The sequence below is a fragment of the Loxodonta africana genome, chromosome 9 (assembly GCF_030014295.1).
Source record: "Loxodonta africana isolate mLoxAfr1 chromosome 9, mLoxAfr1.hap2, whole genome shotgun sequence".
Classification (NCBI taxonomy): Eukaryota; Metazoa; Chordata; class Mammalia; order Proboscidea; family Elephantidae; genus Loxodonta; species Loxodonta africana.
In genome coordinates, this window is record NC_087350.1 from 20,945,867 (window position 1) to 20,965,256 (window position 19,390).

The following is a 19,390-nucleotide window of genomic DNA, read 5'->3' on the forward strand; positions in this document are numbered from 1 at the left end:
GCAAAAGGGACAGGTATCCTACCAACTTATCATGTGGCAAGGTCGTCATGCATATTTTGGTGCTGATACCAGATTCCAAAATGGTGATGTTCTGCATGGCCTTTAGGGTTTGACCCTCATATCAAATCCACCAAGGAGTTGATTATCAGTTGAGTATTGGTTGAATCCACCACCTGTCTGTCAGTTTGTTGTCCTGTGGTGGCTTGCGTGCTGCTATCATGCTGGAGGCAATGCCACCAGTTTTTCACATACTAGCAGAGCCACTCATGGTGAACAGGTTTCAGCAGAGCTTCTAGACTAAGATATGCTAAAAAGAAAGACCTGGCAATCTCTTTCTGAAAAACAGCCAATGAAAACCTATATAGATTACAACAGAATATTATCAGAGATAGTGGTGAAAGATGAGCTCCCTTGGTTGAAAGACACTAGAACCACCAGAAAAATGGATCCAAAGATACCTACGATCATGAAGATGACTCGGAACTGGGCAACGTTTCTTTCTGTTGTACATGAGATGGCCATGGGTAAGAGCTGGCTAAATGGCAACTAACAATAACAGCAACAAAATTGATTGAGTATTGAATGTCAATTGAGTATTAGTTCAGTGTTTACCCTGCTTTAGTCTTCTCCAAAAGGAGCCCTGGTGGCTCAGTGGTTAAAGAGTTTGGCTGCTAACTGAAAGATTGGTGGTTCGAACCCACCAGGTACCCTTCGGGAAAACGATTGTTGTTGTTAGGTGCCATCGAGTTGGTTCTAACTCATAGCAACACTGTGTACAACAGAATAGAGCAGTACCCAGTCCTGCACCATCCTCACAACCATTGCTATGTTTGAGCCCATTGTTGTAGCCACTGTGTCAATCCATCTTATTGAGGATCTTCCTCTCTTTACCTGATCCTCTACTTTACTAAGCATAATGTCGTTCTCCGGGAACCGGTCCCTCCTGATTACATGTCCAAAGAACTTAAGATGAAGTCTAGCTATCCTTGCTTTTAAGAAACGCTCTGGCTGTACTTATTCCAAGACAGATTCGTTCATTCTTCTGGCAGTCCATGGTATATTCAATATTCTTCATCAACACCATAATTCAAAGGCATCAATTTTTCTTTGGCCTTCCATATTCAATGTTCAGCTTTCGCATGCATATGAGGCGATTGAGAATACCATGGATTGGGTCAGGCACACCTTAGTCTTCAAAGTGCTTTTCAATACTTTAAAGAGGTCTTTTGCAGCAGATTTGCCCAATGCAATGTGTCTTTTGATTTCTTAACTGCTGCTTCCATGGACATCAATCGTAGATCTAAGTACAATGAAATACTTGACAATTTCAATCTTTTCTCTATTTGTCATGATGTTGCTTATTGGTCCAGTTGTGAGCATTTTTGCCTTCTCTATGTTGAGGTGTAATCCATACTGAAGGCTGTCGTCTTTGATCTTCAGTAAGTGCTTTAAGTCCTTTTTACTTTGAGCAAGCAAGAATAAGTCAACTGCATAACACAGGTTGTTAATGAGTCTTCCTCCAATCCTGATGCCCCGTTCTTCTTCATGTAGTCCAACTTCTCGAATTATTAGCTCAACATACAGATTGAATAAGTACTGTAAAAGGATACAACCCTGATGCACACCTTTCCTGATTTTAAACCATGTAGTATCCCCTTGTTCTGTTTGAACTGCTTCTTGGTCCGTGTACTGGGTCTGCTATGATCCATAAAGATTTATAGCCTTGGAAACCCTATGGGGTAATTCTACTCTGTCCTATAGGGTCACTATGAGTTGGAATTGATTCAACGGAATAGATTTGGTTGTTTTGCTTTTGGTAGTCTCCTTTGCTGCACCTATGATGCTATTTGTTACTTTGTTTATTATTAGTTTATGGGTAAATTATTTTCTCCTCTTGTATATAAGCTCCATGAGTGCAGGTAGTTTTTCCTTCAGCATCTGAAACAGTACCTGGCACAGTGTGGGAGCCCAGTTACTACTGAATGAATGAATGAGGCACACTCTGACAATGCCCCTGTTCTTACAGGACCCGAGGAGATGAAATCCATAGCCACAAACATATACCCGAACACCCAGTATGAGAACAGGCCAAATGAGAGAAGATTGAGGGCTGTTAGGACTTATAAGGGGGAGGTATCACTATAGGCTTGGGTAGTTTAGAAGGGTGTCTACCTTCAAAATATAAACTCTGTGACCAAATCATTTTACTTCCAGAGAAAGGAGAAGAATCATTCATTTCTAGAGTGGAGCCATGTGGGTTGCTGGAGGGGAGGGAGCAAGTCATGGTACAAAGGCAAATGACTTGGTTTAGGAGGCTGGGGTCCTGTCCCAGCTCCTCCATGAAATGCCTGGGGGACTTCAGCATGCCCCTTAAACTCCTGGGACTTTAAGCCTAGGGGTAGCCTAGATGTCTCAGCCTTTCCAGCGCCAACATCTGCTGATCACTATTGATGACCAACTTATGTCTTGCACGTGTTTATTAAAATGAAGGGATGGCAACTCCCCTAAGCCTGTCTTACTTGCCTTTGGACCATGTGTTGAGACTTGAAGCAATGCTGATCCCTCCCTGATCTAGTCTCCTTTCACCTCCCGGTTTATCTTCCCACTGCTAACATTTCACCCAAAGCTTTGACTTCTGGAAACACCACTTCATTGTAAGCTGGTTCTCCCTTGAGGCCATTGCTTCCCTACAAGATCTTTGAGTCCTGACTGCCCTTCTCCCATACTCACACCCCTAGGAAACAGAAAGTGGTGCAGGTATCTCTTCTTTTATCATTGTGGAAAAGGCAGTCCTTCTTTGCCATCTTGCCTTGCACTCATCATGATAATAAAATAAAAAACGAAACCCTTTACCATCGAGCTGATTCCGACTCATAGCAACTCTATAGGGTAGAACTGCCCCATAGAGTTTCCAGAGAGTGCCTGCTGGATTCAATTTGCTGACCTTGTGGTTAGCAGCCATAACTCTTAACCACTGTGCCACCAGGGTTTCCTGATAATAGCAGCCAGTATATATTTTGTCAGGCACTGTTCCAAGTACTTTTCTCATAATACCAGAAAATCAAACCCAACTCTTAGTGGCCCTGTAGGACAGAGTAGAACTGCCCCACAGGGTTTCCAAGGCAGTAATCTACACAGAAGCAGATTGCCACATCTTTCTTTCGTGGAGCAGCTGGTGGGTTTGAACTGCTGACCTTTCAGTTAGCAGCTGAGCACCTAACCACTGTACCACCAGGGCTCCTTTTTCTCATAATGGCTTGTTTAATGCTCCAGCAGAGATACAAGGTTAAGTATTAATACTGTAATATCCATTTTACAGATGAGGAAACTGAGGCCAAAAACAATAAAGTAACTTGCCCAAGGTGACCTCATTGATAACAGAGCCAAGATTCAAATTCAGACCATCTGGATGCAGAGCCCATGGGTGCTTGGCAACCTGTTAGTGGTGTTGTGACCGGCATGAAATAGAACAGAATAAAATAGAGTAGAATGGGATGGATAGAATAGAAATGAATAAGTATAAGAACTATTTTTGTAAAAGTCTTGTTTAAGCCATGTATGTGTGTGTACATGCACACTGTACTTTGATGCAAAATGGTGTGTGACTCTCAGTATCTCTCTCTACTCTGACTTCTACCAACATATGAGTTGATGTCAGGACCCATGGGGAATCCCCTCCAGTATTTAGTTCTTTACAGCTCCTTAACTCCAGGTGTATTCATCTCCATTTCAATTCATCTACCTGGTTCCTTAGCTAAACCCTAGGTATTATCAACTCTTAAAGTTGCTGGATTTATGAAGTTATAAACTCTCCTAGTTCATTCTCCAAACACAGCTTTCTCGCCTTTCATATTTCTTATACCTCCATGTCCTCTAATCCTGATATGGAACTTATCATATTCCTTCTTCTACTTTGTCCCTGGGTATTGTCTATGTCCTTTTGTCCTTGTCTTTTGTTCCTCTCTTGATCTCATTGACTTCTTGAACACCCCAGATCCTCTGATTGGTGACATCAACTTTTCTTTCACGTATATCTGATATATCCTCATCTCCTTATCCTTATACATTCTACCAACCCTGGGTCAGTCTTCAGTTGACCCTCTACTTCAATACATGGACAGTGGAGTATAACCAGGCAAAATGGTGGCCCTATAAATGTGGATCACCATTTTTACTGGTTTCTCAGTGTCTTTCAGCCATCCTATATTTCACCTTGGTCCTACCTGAGAGAGACAGGGTAGAACTATAGGACAGAGTACAACTGCCCCATAGCATTTCCAAGGAGCACCTGGTGGATTCGAACTACCAACCTTTGGGTTAGCAGCTGTAGCTCTTAACCACTACTCCACCAAGGTTTCCAAGAGAGAAAATAGATTTCATTAACTGACCATCCCACACCTGCAAACATACTGACATTCCTTTCCTTTTTAAAATGACCTTCTCAAGTCCAAGGATCATCCTACTTACCTCTTTATTGACCAGCTCACCTCTTTATCCTTGTGCATCTTTCTTCTCCTTTATTTTCACGCTCTCTACTGGTTATTCCAAGGAGCCCTGGTACACAGTGGTAAAGCACTAGACTGCTATCCAAAAGGTTGGTGGTTTGAATCCACCTAGCCTCTCTTAGGGAGAAAGACCCGGCAATCTGTTCTCATAAAGATTACAGCTTAGAAAACCTTATGGGGCAGTTTTACTCTGTCACTTGGGATCACTATGAACCAAAATCAACTCGACAACACCTAGCAACGACTGATTATTCCCTTTCAGCCTATGAACATACATCTTTTTCATCTTAAAACACGCCCATCACCTAACTTGCACCTTCCCACCACTACCACATGGCAATGAAGACTCACACACACACAAATCGTTCATTTCCTCTCCAATTTCTCTTCTCCATTCATTCCTCAGACCTCTGAAATTGGGCTTTTGCCCTTGAACTCCACTGAAACGGTTCTTGTCAAAGTTATCAATGACAGCCATGTGGTCGAACCTGTTGGAAGTTTTCTGTCATTTGTCCTCTCTGAGGGTTTGAAATTGTTGATCACAGCTGTCGTTTTGAAATCTTTTATATTGCCTGGCTTCCGTGACTCTGTGCTTCCTGGTTTCCTCCGTCTTACCTTGCTGATTTTTTCTTCATCAGCTTCCTGCTGTTGAGAGTACTTCTAAAACAAAGTTGGAAATATGGCTTAGCTTTTTTTTTTAGAACGGAAGGGAAGGGTCCGTGAGACTTGAATTAACCAATTGAAAGTTCATTCTTCTTAATAAAAAATGTCACCAAGGTTTTTATTTTTTATTCCTTTTTTGGACTAGACAGGCTGATTCCAAAGTTCGTATGAAAAAATAAACAAGAATAGCCAGTCGGGGGAGGGGGTGGACTTTAAAAAAGGGGAAGATAATGAGGTAAAAATTGAGGTCTACCAGATATTAAGGAAACTGGTGGTGTGGTTAAGTGCTATGGCTGCTAACCAAAAGGTCAGCAGTTCGAATCCACTAGGTGCCCCTTAGAAACTCTGTGGAGCAGCTCTGCTCTGTCCTATACAGCAGTTATGAGTCAGAATTGACTCAGTGGCAATGGGTTTGGTTTTCTTTTTTTTTTTAACCAGATGTTAAAACACATCATTGGCCGCAATAATTTAAAAAGCATGATATTAGCACATTAATATGCATTAAATTGTGTTCCCTCCAAATATGTGTTGGAATCCTAACCCTTATAATTGTGGATCAATTGTGTATTTGAAAATAAGTTTTCTTTGTTATGTTAATTGGATCATACCCTAGTAAGGTGGGTTCTAAATCTAATCACTCCTGGGTTATAAAAAGAGCAGCTTAGACACTGTTAAAAAATGGACCCATCTTTGGTTTCTGACTGTGAAAACAACACAGGCTCACTGTTAACAAAAACTCAAACCATCTACTAACTGTTTAGACCAGTGTTGTCCAATAGAAGTTTAACGCAAGCCATAGCTATAATTTCTAAAATTTCCCAGCAGCCACATTTTTAAAAAGTCAAAATAAACAGGTGAGATTGATTTTAATAATATATTTTATTTAAAATAACGTATCAAAATATTATCATTTCAACATGTAATCAATAGAAAAAATATTAGAGTTATTTTATATTCTCTTTTTGTGTCTTTTTGAAAATGTGTTTTATTGTGGTAAAAACATATATGTAACAAAACTTTTGCCAGTTCAACAATTATCGCATGTGCAACCATCACCGCCATTCTTTTCCAGATCCTTTTAGCACCATTAACAGAAACTCAGTGCCTCCTAAGCTGAGACTTCCCTTTTCCTCTGGAAACCACTGTCTTACTTACCTAGTGGTGCTATAACAGAAATACCACAAGTGGGTGGCTTTAGGAAACAGAAATTTATTTTTTCATACTTTAGAAGCTATAAGTCTGCATTCAGGCCGCCAGCTCTAGGGGAAGGCTTTCTCTCTGGGTAGGCTCTGGAGGAAGGTCCTCTCTTTTTGAGCTTCTGCTCCTGCGTGTTCAATCATCATGTGGCTTGGCATCTCTCTTCCCCCACCTCTACTTTCTTTCACATGCTCATTTAATTTCTTTTGTATCTCAAAAGAGATTGATTTAAGACGCACCGTGGGGTTGCCCTAATCCTGTCTCATTAACATAACAAAGACAACCCATTCCCAAATGGGATTGTAACTACAGGTTAGGATTTACAACATGTGTTTTGGGGGGGCACAATTCAATCCCTAACAACCATTAATAAACTTTGTCTCTATACATTTGCCTGTTTCGTATAAGCAGGATCATACAATATTTGGCCTTTTGTGACTCACACGGTTCATTCAGCATAATGTTTTTCAGGTTCACCCATGTTGTAGCATGTATCAGAACTTCATTTCTCTTTCTACTAAGTCTTTGAAATTTGGTGTGTATTTTACATTTGCAACACATTTCAATTTGAGCTAGCCACATTTCAAGTGCTTAGCAGTCACCTGTGGCTGGTGGCTACCATACTGAACAGAGCAGAGTTAGAATATAAAAGATGCCTGCAATTCCATCCTGGAGACAATCATTATTAATAATAATCTGTTTCTTCTTAGATTCCAAAAAGATATTAAAATGCATAGTCTTCTATATTGTCTTATATCATGATTAAAAATTAACCAATACAAGTTTTTTTTAAAAAGTTATCTTAAAAAAAAAAAAACGAAGAAGTGGAGACTATGTAAAAACTATTCTTTCAAGAGAAATTTGCTGCAAAGTAGAAGAAAGAGAGAGTGGTTAACTAGAGGTGATACAGAAAGAAAGGGAGGGTTGTTTGTTTTTCATGAGAGATACTTAAGGGCCTTTGTAGGCCAAAGGAAGAAGGCAAAGAAAGATGAGATAGAAAACTCAGGAGAGTAATTCAGGGATGTTAAAATCGAGAGTTGTTTATTCTTACCCCATTGGTCTGACATCTTTATAATAAACAAAATTCCTATGTGTATTTGCTTTTGGTTCTAGAGTTTCTGTTCTGATCCATTAATCTGTCTATTCATGTGTGTCTCAGTTGCCTAGTGCTGCTGTAACACAAGTACCACAAGCGGATGGCTTTAAAGAACAGAGATGTATTGTCTCAGTTCTGGAGGCTAAAAGTTCAAATCAAGTTTTTGGTGAAGTTGATTTCTTTCTCGTCAGTAACCCTGGGTATTCCTTCGTTCCTTGGAGTTTCTTGGCTTGTTGATGGTCCTCACATGGCTTCTGTTTTCCCCCATGTGTGTGTCTCTTTGTCTAATATGATCTTTTTATAAGTCAGAAGTGATTAAGTATAGGATCCACTCTGTACTGGTATGACTTCATTAACACAGCAAAAGAAAACTCAATTTCCAAATAGAGTTACATCTATAGGTACAAGAGTCAGGAATTCAACACATTTTGGAGACAGCATAATTCAACCCATAGCAGGCAGATTTTGCATTCCATTGATTTTGTTTATATAATCATATTCAGGGTTTGAAACTGCCTACAGTGTCTGCTTTGATTGCCCTTCCTTGATGTTCCTCATTCTCTTGCTGGGTGAGTTCCTCTTGCCTGTCCTCTTTCTTTCCTTGGAAGCCTTTAGTAGTCAACACCCTTTCCTTTTCAGTCCTTCCTACAATAGGATATGTGAGTAATGGAGTACCCAATTCAGGTGTGGCCAATCCCATGCCTACAGGGATGGACGGGCCCCATGGTGGCCTGGAGAATTTGAAAACATTCTAACAGAGAGCCCTTCCTGTGCACGCACAGACCCAGCAATGCCTAGTCTATGAAATTTGACCGAGTTTATGAGAAATTGCCCAACTTTTAAATGTTAATAACTAAGTAAAAGAGAAAACAGCACGTAACTTCTAAACAAAACACCTCCACAGGCTACCAGTTTATAAGCTTTGAACTTACTGGTATCAACTCATGAGTCTTTAGTCTCTAAAGTTCTCTTGCCAAACAAAATACTTATTCTTAAGCTTGTCTAAGCTGGTCATTACTCATCATTTATATCATGCTGAGTTAATTCCAAACTTCACTGGAGACAAAACATTGGATGACTGCACTGAGGAATTTCCTGTCTCCACTTGTACTGCCAGAGAATTATTAGGAGAAGAAATCACAAATGGGTCACTGAATAGGGGAAAAACAAACCTGCCTGTCTTAGTTATCTAGTGCTGCTATAACAGAAATATCACAAGTGGGTGGCTTTAACAAAGATAAATTTATGCTCTCACAGTCTAGTAGGCCACAAGTCCAAATTCAGGGTGTCAGTTCTGTCTCTGTCAGCTCTGGAGGAAGGTCCTTGTCATCAACCTTCCCCTGGTCAAGGAGCTTCTCAGCACAGGGACCCCAGGTTCAAAGGATGTGTGCTCTTGCCTTTCTTTCTTGGTGGTATGAGGTCCCCATACTTCTCTGCTGTCTTCCCTCTTTCATATCCCAAAGAGATTGTCTTAAGACACAATCTAATCTTATAGATCTCATCAACATAACTGCCACTAATTCATCTCATTAACATCATAGTGATAGGATTTACAACACAGGAAAATCACATCAGCTCACAAAATGGTGGAGAGTCACACAATACTGGGAATGATGGCCTAGCCAAATTGATATACATGTTTTTGGGGAACACAGTTCAATTCATGACATTCCACCCTTTGGCCCCCCAAAATTAATGCCCTTGCCACATGGAAAACACATTCACCCCATCATATCATAGCAAAAGTCTTAAATCAACTCCAAATCCAAAATCCAAAAATTCCTCTTCATCCGTGAAATCGAAAATACCTTATTTGCTTTCAAAGTACAATGGCAGAACAAGCACAAGCTAGACATTTCTGTTATAGATGAGAGAAATTGAAGGAAATGAAGGCATAACAGGCACCAAACAAATTAGCAAAACACATTACATTAGCTCTCAAGTCTTGAAAGTGATCCTTTGTTTTCTGAGACCATTTACATGATGGCCCTGCCCTCCAGACTCAGAGGTATTGGTCATATTCCCCAGATTCCGAGTGGAGGCCCCTCGGCCCTGGGCTTCAGCTCTGCTTTCCAGGCCCACTGGAACTGCAACTCTGCTCCTTCGGCTTTGGGAGGGCCCATTCTCTTAGTCTATCTGAATCACCCTTTGGGACCCCAGAGATTGTGGTCATACCCTTTGAGACTGAGGCAGCTCTGCTTCCTGTGTTTCTTGTCTCTTCAGCTTCTGTTTCTTGGTTCCTTGGCCTCTTAGCCCCTTGGGCCTCACGGCCCATGTCTGCCCTTCTGGGGCAAGTGTTCCAAAGCTCTTCAGCTCCACCGATAAGTGCCTGGAGGCACCCCACTCTACCAGGAAGCCTTCTGCGCATAGGCACTCAGCTCTTCCACTTTGTGGGTCGGCTCCAGCACTGTCTTGTGCTGGTCTCCTGGTTCTGCTGCTGCCAGTTCTCTGCTTCTTGCTGTCTGTGCCATCTCTGGTGTAACAGTTTTCCACACTTCCTTCTGAGCACTCACCAGAGTTGTATTTGACATCTGTAGCTCCATCAAGAGTCAATTCAAGGCAATCTTAAAACTCTTCTAGCTTCTGTCCATTCAGTTTCTAAACCACTTCTACGTTTTAGGTATCTATTAGAGCAACGCCCCACTCCTGGTACCAGATTCTGTCTTGGCTATCTAGTGCTGCTGCAACAGAAATACCAGAAGTGGATGGCTTTAACAAAGATAAATTTATTCTCCCATAGTCTAGTGGGCTACAAGTCCAAATTCAGGGTATCAGTTCCAGGGGAGGCTTTCTCTCTGTATTGGCTCTGGAGGAAGGTCCTTGTCATCAATTTTCCCCTGGTCAAGGAACTTCTCAGCACAGGGATCCCAGATCCAAAGGACACATGCTCCTGCCCTTCTTTCTTGGTGGTATGAGGTCCCCATATGTCTCTGCTGGCTTATCTCTTTTACATCTCAAAAGAGATTGGCTTAAGACACAATGTAATCTTGTAGATCTCGTCAATATAACTGCCACTAATCCATCTCATTAACATCATAGTTATAGGATTTACAACACAGGAAAATCATACCAAGTGACAAAATGGTGGACAATCACACAATACTGAGAATCATGGCCTACCCAAATTGATACACACATTTTGAGGGGGCAGAATTCAATCCATGACACTGCCTAAAGGAACAATTTCACATGTCACTGGGTCTTACCTGCTATGATATACTCTGAGGAAAATCATGAGCTTTGACTGATTTCTTTCTGAACAAATATTTTCATCACATGATTAATGGAATTGAGGTTGTCAAATAAATCATCCTGTTTCTTGGAATGATTTCTAAAGCCATCTAATTTTTTTGCTGGTGGGTAAACACTGCTTGCAGAAAGTGCAAAAGTTTTCATCATTCAGGGAGGTCTGGTTCTCAGAAAGCTAAAAGGTAATATAAATCCAAGAAGGAGCTACAAGGGATACCAAACAATTGCTGTTTGTATATATGTATATATATATGTATATATATATATATTATTATTATTTTTTTGATCAACTGCTCTCTTACTTTAAGTCATTCTATATTTAATTCATTTAATCACCGGTTGTGTCTGGGGGTTTTAATGAATGAAATGCTCAATTATATAATGTTTTAGAGGGCCAGGAAGGCAGAGGCCACATCAACTGGACTTGCAGCCTGAAGCTGATTGCCAAGCTCACTGGACTTTGTCTCTTCCTTCTCTGTGTTCTAGGATGGCAGTGCTCCCTATGGGGCCAGATACGTGGGTTCCATGGTGGCTGATGTACACCGTACCCTGGTCTATGGAGGGATCTTCATGTACCCAGCCAACAAGAAGAGTCCTAAGGGAAAGGTAATTTTCCATTATCCATGGGTGGAGTATCTGGCCAGTGAGCCAGCTGGAGTTCCCTTTCTCCTCACACCTGCCTTTGGTCACTGCCCCACTCCCTGATATGTCTGCCTGTGAGTAGACAGGAGAAGAGAAACTAGATGTATTTTCCATTTGTGAATTGTGAGACTGGGGTAGAAGGTTTGGAGAAGGGCAAGGCTGACATTTTTATTGCTGATTTTCACTTGACTTCACCTCCTCCGTCCTCACTCCCATGAATCAGCATGAGCCAGCTGAGTTATCTCCCACTTGCCACATGCTGGGTCTGATTTTTAGCTTTAGCACCAACTGCTCTTGGATCGTTTTGAGAATCTAATGAAACTCACAGATCTACTTCCCTGAAAAAATTCAGGTAAACATACACACATTACATACATTTTCAGGGGCTCGTAGATACCCTGAAGTCCACCCAAGGATCCCCTAAAGAGTCCATAAACTCCAGAATAAGGACACCTGCTCTGAACTCATTCACTGTTTCTGGAAAGGTAACTCCTGGAAGATCTTACTGCAACTTTCTGACACCAAACCGAAAATACTTGTATTGTCAAATGGGAGAAGTCTCTAGGTCGGGCAAATAGTTAACATGCTCAGCTGCTAACTGAAAAGTTGGAAGTTCAAGTTCACCCAGAGGTGTCTTGGGAGAAAGGCCTGGCAATCTACTTTCAGAAAAATCAGCCATTGAAAACCCTATGGATCACAGGTCTACTGTTATACACTATAGGGTCACCATGATTTGGGATCAACTAAAGAGCAGCTGGTGTTATCAGTGGGAAGCTTATGATCCAAATCCATCTATCTTGAATAGAACTTCCCATGGAAATGTGTCTAATTTTTAGCCAATTGCAGGAATTATAAGCAAGTAGCTAAATCTCTGCCACGTGTGAATGTGTCTCTCAGTGTGGCCATGGCTATTTAAGTTAATGGAAAGTCAGATTCGAAGCCACAATAAGAAATCTAACATGGATAGGAGACCAGAGAGAAGATTTTGGTACCCAGGTTAACGTATCAGGCATTTCTCTTCATGTGACTGTTGTTGTCTTGTGTCATTTGTTGTTGTTGTGTGCTTTCGAGTCGTGTTTAGCTCATGTATACTAACCTGTTGGACTATCACAAATAAGTCTGCCCAAGAAGTGCTGACAGGAAGCAAAGTACTACAGGGTATTAAGTCGAAGAGGTAGAAATTCTTAAATAGACTCTCTTTTGCCACCTACTCTGTTCCAGTGAGGAGAATAAGACTAACTATTTAAATGATTGTAAATGAATCAGATAATATTCACATATAATTGCATAAACACTTCCTGTACCAAAAAATCTGTTCCTGTCGAGTCGATTCCAACTCATAGCAACCCTATAGGACAAAGTAGAACTGCCTCATAGGGTTTCCAAGGAGCTGCTGGTAGACTTGAACGGCCCACCTTTTGGTTAGCAGCCGAGCTCTTAACCACTGAACCAGCAGGGCTCCGAACATTTCCTACAGGCATGTATGCTGCCATATATAAATCTATATTGATTGTACTGTAACCACCAGCATAGTGAAAGTACCATCAGTTTCATATCTCCATGTTTCAGCTCTCATGGTTTCTGTGACTGCACCTCTGTGTGTGCCTGTGTACTTGCACACATGTGTGTGTGTGCATGTGTGGGTGTGTGTTCATGTGTGTGCGTGCAGGCACACACAGGTGCACCCATGGCCTCCTGTGTTTGCTTGTTTCTCTATAGCAGTGTCGATTTTTATTGCAGAAAGATCACGTGGCTTGCTGGCTAAGGCCCCAGGAAGACCTGGGTGTTTTGGTTTTAAGATGAGTTTACAGCAGAAGTATCTACAGTCAGACCAAAAGTAACATGGCCCCTAAGAAGCTTTATGAGCTTTCTCTGAAAGCTGAGCTTTTTTTTAAGCCCCTGATTCAACATGGTGAAAACAAAGGCAAATCAGCTTCGATCTGAGATTTACTGTCTAACACCTCAAATCCTAACCCTCTCGAGTCCCTAGGGCAAGGAGAAAAAGGAAAGAAAAAGCTCTACCAGCTGCCAACAGATATCTGTGTGGTGCAAGTGGTTAACACAGTTGGCTGCCAACTGAAGGGTTAGAGGTTCAAGTCCACCCAGAGGCACCTTGCTAGGAAGGCCTGGCAATCTACCCAAACAACCAGTCATGTAAAACCCTGTGGAGCACAGTTCTACTCTGACACACATGGGGTGGGCATGAGTTGGAGTCAACAACAACTGGGTTTTTTTTTCTTACTGGTTTACCAGTTGTCAAGGGCAGGTCTTCTTCAGCCAGCTGGGCTGCCCAAGACAACATGGCTTCCAGTCCCTCCTGTAGATGATCATGGGTGAAAACAGCCAACCCAGGGGAGTCCAAATGCCCTGGGGCTTCTCTGTGCTCGACCAGGCTGTCGACTATGCTAAGAGCCGGAGGTCTAGGGTGAGGCACCTTCTAATGTCCTACCAATATGGCAGAATTGAGCCCCAAATATCCATGAAGCCTTAACTTACTCTCCTAAATTCCTGGCTCTCCAACCTGGCCCAAGCAATTTTTTTCCTCTCTTTGATATAATAATAATCAGCAAAAGAGACTACTGCTTTTCAAAGCAGTTTTAAAAAATTACCTTCAAAATAAATTTGAAGAGTGGAAAGGACAAGATTCATAGAACCGGCTCAAATTTTGTACCAGTGGGGAGAAGATGATACGATATTCAACCAGAGGCATAGTAGCAGAGTATCTAGCTAGACCTTGGCCCTGAGTCTAGTGTGATGGCTGTGTGTGTGTTGGGAAGGGGTGAGGGCCTTGGAGGACCACAGTATAGTCACAGAAGTAGATCCAGAAAGGATGTTAAGTTCACTCCAATTCAATCCACTTTTTGAATCCAGGGCTCCTGCTAGCTCTCATGGTGCCTTGGATGAATTAGAAAAGGCATTCCTTCCTCTGGGTGCTTGTACGTAGCTTGGCAAGCAGGTGCAGGCTGATTGTGACCCCTATTTCTGCCCTCACCCGGGAGCCCTTGTGCAAGAGATACACTGTTGTACACCTTCTTTGTGTCGGGCACTACCAGAGATGGAGATAGCGCAATGACCAACCAAGACTGACACTCTCCCTGCCTCCAGGAGCCTATAGTCTAGAGAGGAAGTCAGATGTTAAACAAGCCTCTGCGTGCTGACTGCTATGAACGGGGAAGTACAAGACACTACAGGAGTGGACAGCTGTGAATTTGCCTTAGTCTACGTGGTGGCGTAGTGGTTAAGTGCTACGGCTGCTAACCAAGAGGTCGGCAGCTCAAATCCACCAAGTGCTCCTTGGAAACTCTATGGGGCAGTTCTACTCTGCTCTATAGGGTCGCTATGAGTCGGAATCAACTTGACAGCAGTGGGGTTTTTTTTGAGGGGGGGTGTTTAAGAGGCCGAAGGAAGGAGCCCTGGTGGCACAGTGGTCAAGAGCTTGGCTGCTAACTGAAAGTTTGGCGGTTTGAACTCCTCAGCTGCTCTGTGGGAAGCAGTCTGCTTCCATAAAGATTTACAGCCTTGGAAACCCTATGGGGCAGTTTGAATCTGTCCTATAGGGTCACTATGAGTCAGAACAGGGTTCACGGCAATGGTTTTTTTTTTTTGGTTCAAACACCAAGAAACTATTTAGCCAAGTTGAAACTTGATATATGGAGTTCCTTTACATGATACTAGTCAGAGAGACTGCCTCAAGGTAACCTTGTGATCCCTTCCCAGCATGATTCCTTACTCCTCCCTAAGGCCTCACATACCAAAGGCCCTTAGATCTGCAAGAGTCCCTGGGTGTTGTAAATGGTTAAGGGCTCAGCTGCTAACCAAAAGTTTGGTGGTTTGAGTCAACCCAGAAATGCCTCAAAATAAAGGTGTGGCGATCTACTTCTGAAAAACCAGTCACTGAAAACCCTAGGGAGCACAGTTCTACTCTGATACTCACGGGGCTGGCGTGAGTCAGAATCGGCTTGACAGCAGCTGGGTTTTCTGTTTTTTGTTTTTAACTAGTCCTGCTGAATCAGTTTGCCTCATAGCTGAACTAACAAGAAGTGGGTACTCAGATCTACCCAGATCTCCTATTTCCAAGTCAAGAGGCAGGTCTTTCAGAAGCATAAAGGGCACGCGACAGGTAGATCTAGGTCTCAGCCACCTGACCACAGGTGACCCCAAAAGCACATGCGATGAGCATCACCCAGCCTTATCCAAGTCTTCGGCTCAGGCGGCCCACTCCCAAGAGGTACATGGTCATAGTCATGCTAATGAGGCAAATGCCAGTAGCCCGAATTCCTCCTCAAGCTTTAGGGGCCTGGCTCGGGACTTAGGGCCACTTGCAAAGCTTGACCACATGACCCTGTCTCTCTCTCCGCAGCTCCGGCTCCTGTATGAGTGCAATCCTGTGGCCTACATCATTGAGCAGGCTGGGGGCTTGGCAACCACAGGCACCCAGCCAGTGTTGGATGTGAAGCCTGAGACCATTCACCAGCGAGTCCCCCTCATCCTGGGATCCCCAGATGACGTGCAGGAATATCTCACCTGTGTGCAGAAAAACCAGGCAGGCGCTCAGTGAGCTTGACCCGCAGCCCTTTTCTCTTGGTCTTGTACCTTGTACCAAGGACCCTAAATAAATGATAAACAGAAATGGTGGTGATGAAAAGGCAAAAAGTAAATCCCCTAATCACAGCCAGCAACCACAAACCTGCCGTGACAGGTCCAGATGCCAGAGGCCATTAATTCTGTGGTCAATGTCAAGGGCAAAAATTAAAGATCCACATATGAAAAGAATAACTGGTTTGTCTTCTGTCATGAATGGTGGCAAATAGGATTGTAATTCTAAGTCTGTTAAAACCACGTAAGGGGCCCCTGGGTGGTACAAAAGGTTAACATGCTTGTATGCTAACCAAAAGATCGGAGATTCAAGTCCAACCAGATGTGCCTTGGAAGAAAGGCTTGGCAACCTACTTCTGAAAAACCAGCCATTGAAACTCTACGGAGCACAGTTCTACTCTGACACACGTGGGGTCTCCACGTGTCGGAGTCGATGACGGCGTGTGGTAAGTCACCTCATCAGCAGTTATCCACTTGTGGGCAAAAAGTACATAAACCTGTTAAAAATTTATTTTGGTTGGATCTGAACCCCGAGTCTTAACCTATTGTGATTAATCTTCCTTGTGAAATAGTAAAACCGAAAACCAGAACCTGTGTAAGGTGGAAACCCGTCAGAGAAGGAAAGCTCAAGTACTCTAAAACTAAACCCACTAAAACGAACGGCAGAAGAGCAGTAAGACGGCGCCCTGTCAGAAGCGGAGAACTTCTGAGACCTGGAAAGACAAGGCGGTCCCGCTGAGCTCTGGCTCTCACAGATTTCACTATACGTATATTTTTTACAGCCGACTTAATTTCTTAGAAGAGTTTTGTGCTTTCTTTTGTATAAATTTTGAGCCAGAAAGCTCACAGCTATTAAATGCTGAAATTTCCACCGAGCTTTTTGGGAGTGGCAATAACTTGGATGCTCAATCACTGTTTGAAAACACGTGGTCACCTATTCATAAAGCCAGCTGCTAAAGGGAGTTAACATTCAAAAAATTAATCCCTACTTTTATTAACCCTTTAACATTGCACTTTCCTTTTATGGGAAATGTTTTAATCTGTCCTCTTAACCAGCGTTTTCACTCTGATGTAACCACAAGTCTGGGGTGGGGGTGACACGTGCATGCACCATTTCAGCTTGTTTAAACCAGAGTTGCTGTATATGTGTGCATGCGTGCGTGAGTGTGTGTGTAGAGAGAGACAGAAAGACAGAGAGAAAGAGACCTGGTGTTAGGAGAATTAGCTAGTCATTTGGGAAAAAAAATAAAATTAGATCCCCAAGACAAATCCCAGATGGATTAATCATAAAAAAATCATAAAAAAAACCCCATAAAGCTATTACAAATAGATAAAGGGCAGTATATTTATGATGTTAAACAGGAACAGCAAAAACAAATAATAAAAGCAAGAATAGATGTAAGCACTTGAAAATAGAAACATCCTAAACAAAGATATAAAGGACGATTGACAGCTTTGGAGAAAATGTTTGCCACAGATGGCAGAGGAGGGGTATCCAGGATCAGTCATGTCAAGAAGATAAGCTTGACATAGAGAAATACTGAGGATGTAAAAATGCAGTTTGCAGAAGATAAAACACAAACGGCTGGTAAACGTGAAAAATGCTTAGCCTCACTTGTGATCAGAGAAATACAAAATGAAAAATGATAAAGACTGAAAATGCGAAATGTGTCAAAGGGGCTGGGAAATGGCACTGTTGTACACTGCTGTTGAGAATGCAAATGAGTGCAACCTTTTTGGAGGGCAATTTGACAGTTCTGTTAACATGTGGAGCCCTGGTGGAGCGGTGGTTGAGAGCTAGGGCTGCTAACCAAAAGGTCAGCAGTTTGAATCCACTAGCCACTCCTTGGAAACCCTATGGGGCAGTTCTACTCTGTCCTATAGGGCTGCTATGCATTGGAATCAACGTGACGGTAATGGGTTTGTTTTTGTTTTTTTAACACTTAGCATTTTGAATGTGCAGACCCTATGGCCCAGTAGTTCTGAACCTTATAGTAGCATTTTCACTTAATACTGTTTATAATAGCAAAATATTGAGGAGAGTTTAAATGTCCATCAGTAGGGAAATAGCTGATATATGGAAAACCATACAACAGGTTGAATAAGCTGGAACTTAACAGACCCACTCCAGTCTTCCATGAAATGGAAATAAATACCTTCCATAGTTTAGACATAGGCATTCTCAAACATCGGAGTAACACAGGCAACAAGAAATAAAGATATTAGCCAGCATCCAGTAGACCTTCTGCCTCCTTTTTTTCCAACCTGATGATAATTAATGAGTACTTTATGGGTCCTCTCTTATTGGACATCAGGTTTTCTCCTTTTTTTTTTTTTTTTTTTGTGAAGGAGAGAAAAAAAAAAAAAACCCATGAGAAAGATGTGAAGGAAAAGTAGGAGATGGGGTGTCCATCAGCTGGGTCCCTAAGTGCAAACATAAAAAGATGGCCAAGCCACAATGGTAGGTGAATATTGCACATTGCAAATAGATATGACCCGATGCAACTTTTGGAAAACAAAAAACAGCACAAAGCACAGCATTTTTTGTGTATAAAGATTTAGAAAAAAAAAACTAGAAGGATATCCCTTAATTCATAATTGTGGTTATTCCTTTCCTGGGAGGAGGGGCAGCATGGTTATTGGGGAGTGGAGTACCAAGGGGTTCTTTACTTGATCTTCATTACTTGACCGTTAAAACAATGAGGATGTGTTCATGTGGAACTTGTATATGTCATTTATTCATTCATTCAGCAGGCTTTATTGAGTACCTACTCTTTGTCGGAGTCCTGGTGGCACTGTGGTTAAAGAGCTTGGCTGCTAAGCAAAAGACCAGTGGTCTGAATCCATCAGCTGCACCTTGGAAACCCGATGGGGCAGTTCTACTCTGTCCTGTAGGGTCACTATGAGTCAGAATTGACTCAATGACAACAGGTTTGGTTTTTTGATTTGGCTCTTTGTCAAGTACTGTGCTTGACACTGAGGATACAGAAGTGAACGAAACAAAAACCTTTGCCATCTGTAGAGGTTAAATGCTAATTTGTGGTGACAATCAACAAATACAAATAAATAAAATGCCTAGTATGTCAAGTAGAGCCCTGTTGGCGCAGTGGTTAAGAGCTCAGTTGCTAATCAAAAGGTCAGCAGTTTGAATCCACCAGCCGCTCCTTGGAAATCCTATGGGGCAGTTCTACTCTGTGCTGTAGGGTCACTATGAGTCAGAATTGACTCGACAGCAACAGGCTTGCTTTTGGTAGTATGTCAAATGATGGTAAATGCTACGGAAGAAAACTATATTGGGGAGGGGAGAGGTAGTACTAGGAGAGATTATTTTTGTTTTACATTGAGTGGCCAAAGAAGCTTTCACAAAATAAATAAATAAACCACTTACCGCGGGGTAGATTCCAACTTATGGTAATGCCGAGTGTGTCAAGAGTAGAACGGT

At 42.2% G+C, this 19,390-nt stretch overlaps 1 protein-coding gene across 1 annotated transcript in view; it reads left to right on the forward strand.

Moving 5' to 3' along the window:
* FBP2 (fructose-bisphosphatase 2) overlaps positions 1–18,202 on the forward strand; it is a 72,317-nt gene extending 54,115 nt beyond the window's left edge. Inside the window, exons 6-7 of the mRNA XM_003407366.4 lie at positions 11,197–11,316; positions 15,713–18,202. Coding sequence (XP_003407414.1) covers positions 11,197–11,316; positions 15,713–15,910 — 318 coding nt within the window. The 3' untranslated portion in view covers positions 15,911–18,202. The remainder of the gene's footprint in view (positions 1–11,196; positions 11,317–15,712) is intronic.
* Positions 18,203–19,390: the final 1,188 nt, after the last annotated feature.